This window comes from Ipomoea triloba, chromosome 13 (assembly GCF_003576645.1).
Source record: "Ipomoea triloba cultivar NCNSP0323 chromosome 13, ASM357664v1".
Classification (NCBI taxonomy): Eukaryota; Viridiplantae; Streptophyta; class Magnoliopsida; order Solanales; family Convolvulaceae; genus Ipomoea; species Ipomoea triloba.
Genome location: NC_044928.1, coordinates 14,661,203 through 14,671,241, shown reverse-complemented (window position 1 = coordinate 14,671,241; position 10,039 = coordinate 14,661,203). Strand labels below are relative to the sequence as shown.

General features: G+C 35.1%; 1 protein-coding gene across 1 annotated transcript; it reads right to left on the bottom strand.

Annotated features, from left to right (window-relative positions):
- Window positions 1-251: 251 nt before the first annotated feature.
- Window positions 252-1,913, bottom strand: LOC116001238. The gene is made up of 2 exons (XM_031241126.1): window positions 1,619-1,913; window positions 252-1,552 (listed from the first exon to the last, which is right to left on the bottom strand). The coding sequence occupies exons 1-2, from the start codon at window positions 1,911-1,913 to the stop codon at window positions 252-254; spliced, it is 1,596 nt and encodes a 531-aa protein (XP_031096986.1).
- Between the last annotated feature and the right edge of the window lie 8,126 nt (window positions 1,914-10,039).

The window sequence follows — 10,039 nt, the reverse complement described above, 5'->3', positions numbered from 1 at the left end:
CCCGGTACTCTTGTGTCATTGCAATCATTTCTTGATCACCAAACTTTCTCTTTTTAGATAGAATCTCCCTTTAAAACTTCCCATAAGAAGGTGTTTGGGTGAGCAAATCGAGCAACGGGATAGAGACTTTCAAATTTTCAACAATATCCAAGAATTTTGTCCGTCTACTATCTTTGGTTTGCCTTTGAAATTTTTTAGGGAATGGAAGTGGTGGCACATATTTTCTCTCAGGCTTCTCTCTTTCATCTTTTTCATGACTTTGAGGGCTCGAATTCAAAACGGGGGGGCGGGGGGCGGGGGGGGCGGGGGTTAGCTTCTTCTTCCTCAAGTTTCTCTTCAATCTCAACATCAATGATTTTACTTGGCCGTGGTTCGTCAACCGGAAGAGGTGGTCCTTCAAGTTTTTTGCCACTTCTTGTTACAATGGCATTGACATGCTCTCTGGGATTCTCGGGACAAGCAGGCAACTTCCCAGTGACTTTGGTGCTAAAAGTTGAGGCTTGATTTGCTATTTGGTTCTCTAGCATCTTGTTATGAGCACTCAATTGGTCCAACCTCTCTGTCACTTGTCTAAATCTTTCATCACTTTGCAATTGAGATTTCACCATCATTTCCATCATAGCTTCCCAATTCGGTGGAGGTGGAGCTTCCAAAGTAGGTAGTGGCGGCCTTGGTTGAATAGTAGGAGCTTGGGGTTGAAATCCTTGAGTTGTCCTAAATTGTTGTGTTGAACCCCCTCTAAAATTTTGTTGACCTTGGAATCCTTGATTTGGGTTTCTATTGTCATAATTTTGGGGATTTGCCGCCCCCATTGGGTTGCTCCAAGAAAAGCCGGGATGATTCCTTGAGGTATTAGGATTATAGGCTCCTTGAGGTTGAAAAGATTGTTGTGGTCTACCATATCCTACCAAATCAACATGCTCTATGGAAGATTGAGAACTCGTGTCATCATTAAAGCATTCTCCCGAGTTATGTTCTCCTCCACATAAATCACACATCATTACGGGTCTCAAAGGAGAAGAAGTAATAGAAGCATAGCTCACGTTTTGATTTTTAATAGTGATTTGAGCTAGCTTTTGAACCATGGTTGCCACATTATCCACCTTAGCCGATAAGGCGGTTATTTGCTCTACGTCATGAATACCACCCACTAGTCTTTGAGAAGACCTCTCAGAATACCAAGTAGATCCATTCATAGCAATTTTCTCTAACAATTCCTCCGCTTGAGTGGGTTCAAGAACCGTGAATGATCCTCCCGATGAAGCATCAACCAAGATCTTTGAATTGTCTAGCAAACCCTCATAAAAAGCCATCATTAGATCCCATCCTTGAATACCATGATGAGGGCATTGTCTTCGTAGTTCCTTAAATCTCTCCCAAGACTCGGCTAGAGATTCATTTTGGATTTGCTTGAAGTTTTGTATAGCTCTCCTCATCCTTTGGGTCTTTGAGATTGGATAGAACCTCTTCAAAAACTCCCTATGGAGTTGATCCCAACTATCAAAATAATTTGCTGGAAAGGAGATGAGCCAACTATGAGCTTTATCCCTCACTGAAAAAGGAAAGAGTCAGAGTTTGATCGCTTCAGTGGGAACTCCGTTCATCTTAAAAGTGCTACAAATCCGGAGGAATTTAGTAATATGAGCATTTGGATCTTCCATAGGTGATCCTCCGAATTGATCCGATGCAACCATTTGTATTATCGCCGGTTTGATTTCAAAATTGTTGGCCTCTACACCCGGAATGTTGATACTGTCACGTTCTTCCAAATCGGGTGCAATATAATTGGACATAGCTCTCCTAGCAGGTGGGGGTTGATTAACTCCATTCCCATCACCATTTCCATTTCCATTGCCATTTCCATTTCTATTTCCATCAAGGTTCAAATTGATATTTCCTTGAGCATGTGCCATCTTTCGTTGCTTTCTAAGGTACTTTGCTCTCCTTTCAATTTCAAGGTCCAAAGGTAATAATCCTTCTTTCCCCAATGACAGTGTTTGCATGCAACAAGTACCTAAAACAAAATCACAACTAAACAAAACAAACTTGTTATGGGTAAGTAAATAAAGAAAAATAATGGATTAGACTCCTAGAATTAACCTTTCACTAATTTCAATACTTAAACGCCAGCTCCCCGGCAACGGCGCCAATTTGATTGTAGCATATTTTCATAACAAACAAATACCAGGATATTGGGTTATCGATCCACAGGGAAGCGGGGCTCATCGAACACTAGTTACTAATATATTCACGTGAAGCTAATCCTAACGAAAATGGTGTTTGAACGTTTGCAAATATAGTAATAAAATAAAATAAAGAAAGCTAGTGGATGAAAACAATATAGAGAGAGTGAGATTTCCGGGTTTAAGTGTTTACTAACCTAGTGCTAACTAAAGGATATATTTAAAATGGGTTCTAACAAATGTGGATGATTGCAATCACAAAAGGGAACGAATTACTCCCATAATTCAAACCCACATCAAGGAACTAATCAAGAACAAGCAATCTAAACGAAATCCCTTAACAAAAATGCCCTTTTCCAAGGTGTAAATGTCAAGTGCAAATGTGAGTGTTCAAAACTATGCCCTAACTTCCATCAAGACACAACTATAGTAAGATACAAGTAATTTAGGCCTTTAATCACAAGCATCACAATAGAAATCACAATTGCATCATAAGTATAAAACCCAAATATAAAACATAATATTAAAGCATTAAGAACAAGGCACAATAGGTTCATAAACAACTTTCACCCAAAAATCCCTAACAAGTTTAGCCAGTCATGGCTAGTATTGAATTTCAAGCACAAATGTTAAAGAGTTTACAAAAAACTAAGAAAGTAAAGGAAAAGGGGAAGAGATTCTCCTGAATGTATTCTTCCTAGCCTCTCCTTGTTCCTCCAAAGCTCTCCCGAATGTAGTCTTCCTAGCCTCTCCGGACGCTTCCAGCTCTAAAAATCAGCATTCTTCATTCATTTTGACCCCAATCATGCCTTCGAACGTTTCATTTGCTTTGCCTTTGATCTAAAATGGTTTCAAAATACTAACAAACGCCTTAAAAGCACCAAAATAAAGAATAAACCATGTTTATACTAGAAAGCAAGGAAACAGAGAATTTTGTAGTGGTGGTAGATTTTTCTTAGAGAAAAAGAGAGAGAGAGAGTAGAGAGAATACATAAGAGTGCAAATATAATTTTTCAGGTGTGTCAAGCCCAGCACAATAGCACAATATATTTATAGGTAACTTAAAATTCATTAACATTCAACATGACATTTAAATTTGAATTTAAAATTCAAATTTGTAACCCCTACAAATGGCAAATTAATTAGAATAAAGATGATACTACAAAGTTAATTCTTAGATAAATTAGAAGTAATCAAAATTAATTCTTAAATTGATTAGAATTGGCCAAGTTACAATAGAGAGATGTAGTAAGTAGATACAAATAGAAAGAACATGAGGGCAATAAGGTGCTTGGCATGTCCAGGTCGCGAGTGCATGTGAATTCAAGTTTTCGAAACTCATTTCAATGAATTTTGATTTACCCCTTCCCCTCTCCTTGTGCATGAGAGAGAGTATCTTAACTACACAATTCAAACTCCTTCAAAAGTTGAATTATGTATATACTAGTTTAAATGCACATACTATTTCAATTTGGGAAATGTTACTTAAAAGTCTTTCAAAGATTAATTTTTCTAACGGTTAATTCCAACAGAGGTCCCTTGTCTTTAGTTGCAATTCCAAATTTAGTCATAGAATATTGTTTTTGCCATTTAACACCTTAGACTATCACATTTTGGACACTTCTAGTCCTTCCGATGACTTTTCCAGTGAAACACTATTTTAGGCAAGGGTATTTTCATCTCTTTATTTTTTCCAATGATTTAATTATAGTGGATGTCCCTTGTCTTTGGTAAAAAATCTAAAGTTAGTCACAGATAATCGTTTTTTTCCATTTAACACCCCAAATTATCATGTTTTGGATACTTTTAATTTGGTCCTTTCGATGACTTTTTCCAGTGAAACCCAATTTTAGGGAAAAGGCATTTTCTGATGACAAAGAAGAGTCTTTTTGTTTTGCTCTACAACTATTGTGGATGATTCATAGAATCATGGCCTAAAATAATAACTGTCAAACTGAAGCTGACCAGGTGGCGACATCCTGAGCTTTCCAATTGCGTTGCAAAATGATTCACCCGCATCTGAAGGTCCTCACGTACTTGGTATCCCCATTGATGAAGGAATATTTGGGACCGTGTTGAAAGGAGATAAAGACAAGAACCAGGTGAAGGAGATGGTGCAATCCATGGCTAAATACACGGAAATCTGAAAGAAAAAAAAAGAAAGAATGGCGCAGAAAACTAGTAATAAAAAAATTGAAGAGACGAGAATGTCATTGCCTAAAATAGGGTTTCGCCGGAAAAAGTCATCGGAATTACCAAAAGTGTCCAAAATGTGATAGTCTAGGTTGTTAAATGACAAAACGATTGTCTGGAACTAAATTTGAAATTGCTACCAAAGACAAGGGACCTCCCCTGGAATTAACTCATTGGAAAAATAATTAAACAATTGAAGAGATGAAAACACAATTTCTTGAAAATAGGTTTTCACTGGAAAAGGTCATCGGAAAGACCAAAAGTGTCCAAAATATGATAGTCTAGAATGTTAAATGGCAAAAACGATAATCTTTTACTAAATTTGAAATTACCACCAAAGACAATGGACCTCTATTGGAATTAACTCTTTTGCTAATTTCATGGGTACACTTTGATATTTAATTTCTCAATCACAATTATCCATTTTGAGCATATAATGTTAGGAACAAGCGTAGTTTATACTTTGATGATACCAAAGTTAGGATATTTTAGTCCCTAATTCATTTTACTTTTTAGACTTATGAACTCATTTTTCTGTTCAAATAGTCTAGATAATAACTCAAATAGTTACCTCTCGGATGGTCAGTAGTCAAGCTTACAAGGAAGCTTCGAAGCGTTCAAAAATTCAACAATCGAAGAGTAGAAGTCGAAGAGTACAAGACCGGAAGGTTACAAAGGCCGAAGAGTGGAAGGGCATACATTATCGAATAGAAGCGACTTACAATAGGTCGAATAGTAAGGTCAACTATTCGAATCCGAAAGGTTATAAGCTTAAGGTTCGAAGCACTAACTCAAACTGTAAGAGTTAACTGTTCGACGTATAAAGGTGTGTCAACAATTGGAAAGTCTGACAAAAGTAACCTTTTGAATTGTCTACTGGTTAATACCCAAAGGGTAATAGACATTTGAAATAGATTTCCCTCCAACTAATTTATTTCAAAACGCCTATAAATACATTCGTTCAAGACTGAAGAAGTAGTTGGTTTTTCAAAGAAAAAGTTACAAGTGTTCAAAGCAATTCCAGCGCGAAGATTAAGTGACCAGTGAGAGGGAAACAAGCTTAAAGGCTACATCTAGTCCTGACTTGAGTTTACGAATAGTAAACTTGTATTAATAAATTTGTATCTCTACTCAGTAGAAGTAGAAATATGTGGAGTAACAAGTAAAGATTTGTGAAAAACCTAGACACTCAAAGCCAACTTTGTGTTCAAGGCTTCAGTGGTATCTTGTACTTAGCAGTTTAGTGCAATCCTCCAAGGAGTTTTTAGAGAAGAGTGGGTAGGTTGTTTGATAGCCGAACCACTATAAAAATCTTTCTCTCTCTTTTTATTTTACGTACTGCTATATATCTCTATCTAAGCAGCCAAACCAAATATTTGTTAAAGATCAAATTGTGCTTAAAATATTAAAAGGTTTCACGTTTTTCCGCTGCAAACTCTTTACGGGTAGTTGTTCAAACTTAAGCTTATCGTAAGTCTTGAATTCCAAACAGTAAAGAAATTTTAAAATTATAAAAGTTAATTCACCCCCCTAGACTTGTAACCCAACCCTTCTATAATATGTATCAAATTTATCATCTCAACTAGTAGGAAAATCCAAATTCACTTTGCCCTCACCCAAATGGCCAAATCTGAAGTGGATTCCATTCAAATTAATACGGAGTAACTTAAAATGCCAATATATGCTAATTTTCCAACATCTAAAACAATGTTGTTTTTACCAAAGTGATTTTATTTTTCACTAAAGCACTTTTTTCCCTCCTAAATGATGTCATGAAAATTCTACATATATTTATAAAAATATCACCTCATTTTTAAAATATAGATCTCATCCGTTCATTATTTTATAATAGACAAATGATATTAATTCTTATTTCTTACATGTGATTATGTGAATCTTGTTGGAATTTTTAGCACAAAATGGCATGTAAGTAATTATATTGTGGTACAAATATATGTGGTCCACTTCCGATTTGGATTAGGTCAGAGTGAATTCACACTCTTTGTAGTGAGACAAAGAAACCAATATATTGTACGCTCAAAACAGATAATGGATAAATGAGAAATTGATTCTCAAAGTAGATCCATTTGACTTGGAAAGTGAATGTGAAAATGCTTTGTAAAAGCACTTGTCCCACGCAAAGTGAAGGTTTTCTGCTGGCAACTAGCATGGTCTTTCTTAACCACTAGAGATGCTCTGAATGTGAAGCAGGTGCCTTGTTTTCTAATGTTTCATATGTGTGGCCATACGATAGAATCTGCTTACCATTTGTTTGTGAACTGTCAAAAGTGAAAACACTCTGGGCTAAATTGGGCTGCCAGCGGTGACGCATATCCATGGTGATCTAGCATATTGGTTTTTAGGTTGCATAGATTCCCTTAGTTATGAGCTATTGTGCAAGATGGTGATGATATGTTGGGGTCTTTGGAGCAGTAGGAATGATTGTGTTTGGAAGGGAGTTCTGTTTGTAGTGGATGTTGTGCTTAGTATGCCCTTATCTTTATGGACAAATAGGAGAAGTGCAAATGTGGTGGAACTACCAGATGGGGGTATGGCAGAGCCTGTAGTGTTGTGGAGGAAGCCAGATGCTAGGCATTTGAAGGTGAACACGGATGTAGCTTTAGACCATGCAAACAAACTCATGGGGTTGGGTTGGGTTGTCCGAGATGATGAAGGGCAGTTCATTGCAGCGGAGGGGGTCGGGGTCAAAATGCATGGCAATTTTAGCGTGAATGAGGCTGAAGCAGTTTGCATTCGGGAGGCACCCAATTAGCTAAAGGAAATGGGTGTGGGAGATATTGACGTTGAGACTGATTCCCAAATTGTTTTTCATGCTATTTCTGCGACTCCTTTTAATTATGCTCTAGGTATTTTAGTTGAGGACATTAAGAAATTGCATCTTTGTTACATGGTGTAGCTTTTCACTTTGTTAAGCGATCTACGAATCGTGATGCCCACTTTGTTGCTCGGGAAGCCATTTCTATATCAGGTTGCGGGGAATGGGTGGATATCCCTCCCCCTTTTCTTGTTGATTTGCTTTCTAATGATTTAATGCATTAAGTTCCTTTTCTAAAAAAAATAAAAAAACACTTGTCCCACATTAGTTGGGGGTAGTGGATTTGCACCACTATATATATAACAGTATTTTAGAAAGAAGTTGAATTGTATAGCAGATATGCGCTTTCTCGCTCGAAGGGGTGCAAATCAAATTCTAAAATGAGTTTAAAAAGACTTGATTCATGTACGCGGACATGAATGTCGTCCGAAAATTGGCTGGCTTTGCGAGCTTAGTTATGCCAATATTTTGTATAATTTTTCCAACTCAAAGCCATTGTCCGAGTAGTAAATCTGAAGAGTAAACTATGTTTACCATTCGGATTTTTGTTGACTGCTGACTGCTAGAGTACGTTGACTATTCAGTTTGACCAAATAGTTGACTATTCGTATGTAACCTTCAGGCAACTATTCGTGGGTACTGCTCGAAGTACTCTTCGGAGTACCGTTCTGGACAACGTTAATTCTGATTCGTAGAAATTAATTTCAAATTAATGTCAATTTATATTTTAAGTCGTAGGAATTAATCTCGAATTAATTCAAATTTATATTTTAAGAATTAACGGTTGTGACATTTGTGTTAAACTCCAGATTAAAGTTGTTGTTATGGGTGTTAGGTATCTGAATTTATTTAAGATATTAGTGACATTGTTAAATGCTATTAAATCCTTATTCTCCTATAAAAATCCTTGATGTTAGGCAGATGATTTGCTGCTGGTTTTTAACCTGAAAAACCATTTTTCCTCTCTTCCTCTCTCAACCTTTTCTTACGAAAAATCTGCCAACACTTCTGAAAATAATTGAAGTGCTCGCTTGTTGTTCTAATTCGTCGGACTTTAGTGTTTGAGAACTTTATGTTTGAGAGTTCAAACACTAAAGCCCTAATCCATTTTATCCTGGAAGACTGACGCTACAACATTCCTAGCACTCTCGGGAGGTAGCGAATCAGTTTTAAGAAAAGAGTGTGTTACACACGACTTGAATTTCTCCTTCTTCTCCTTTCTTGTTCATTGGGTTTATACTAAAAATTATAAAACCCTTTTCTAGAAAATTAAAATTGAGTTTGGTAGATTTTATGTTCAAACAATTTCTAGAATTAACCAACAAAATAGACACCAAGGCATATATGAATAACATTGAAAGCGACTTTATACACAAGGGAGGGAAATTTGGTCATTATGCTTTGTTGATTTTTAATCTTTTTATTTTAGACGTATTAATTTCTTTTACTCTTAATTTTAGACGTATTAATTTCCAAAATGACTACTTTAATAGAGTTGACAATTGTTCTTTGTCAGAAATAAGAGATAAGATTCAAATTTATACATTTTCTATAAAGTTAAAAGTAGGGGATGTATTATATGGCAAAATGACTCATTCAATAAAGCTATAAAATTAATATCGAAATGCAATGAAATTATTTATCTATGACAATTAAAAAAACAAAAAACAAAATCGAGAATTAAGTATAAAAAAAAAATACTACAATCCAAGATTAAACTTGGTATTAACACTCCCACTTTATTTTTTCCTCACTTTTTATCCATTCAAACATAATATTACTAGTTTTTGAAAGAGTTAATTTCATTTGTTATCCTAAATTTATAGGTGTCATTTCACTTTTAGTCATTTTTTATTAGAACATCACCTGTTGGTCTTAGCATTATTGTGACATGACTATTTTTTGTCATTTGTCAACAAATATGTTTAAATGATGATAAACATAAGGGCAATTCAGTCTATTCAGCCTGTCATCTTCTCTGCTCCTCTTTGGTTCTCATTATTATTATTAGTGATATTATAATTAGTAGTGGTTATTATTCAGTCAATAGTAGGAGCCTATAGATCAGGAGAGTTATGTGTTAGCTCTCATATAGGAGTCTATCTCTCCCTTGTATCATTCAGTTGAGTAAAACTATCGTTCATTCTCATGAGCTCATGGAGATATTGGTTCTCATAAGCAGATCACCCTTCCTAACTCTAGAAAACACGAATCCACTTAGACCCAACCCAAATAAAAAATGCACCCCACTCAAAATTATGTCTAAAAATGGTCATTTTACATGTAAAAAATACGTAGTAATTAATTTTCCGACAACAATTGCAAATTTTTCTTTCCAACTATGCTTTAATGGGATTAACAATTGTTATTTGTTAGATTATGATATAACATTCAAAATTATAGATTTTCTATGACGTTAACAATATATTATATAACACAAGATTAAATTTTATAAAATTATGAAAGTCAATGTAAAAAATATAGAGAAATTATTTTTCTATGACTAAATTTGAAAAATAAAATCACTAAAATCAAGAACTAAGTTTAAAAAATTACTACAACCCAAGAATAAACTTAAAATTAACACTCCTAGCTTGCATGAGCAACTCAACTGGTCATATGAGCGCTCTTTGATAGCAAAGACCAGGGATTGAGTCTCATCTTAAAAGGAAGCTTCTGTGTTCAGTTGAATCAATACTCCTATTTTATTTTTTTCCTTACTTTTTGTCCATCCAATTCAACCATAATATTACCAATTTTAAATATATATATATATATATATATATATATATATATATATATATATATATATATATATATATATATA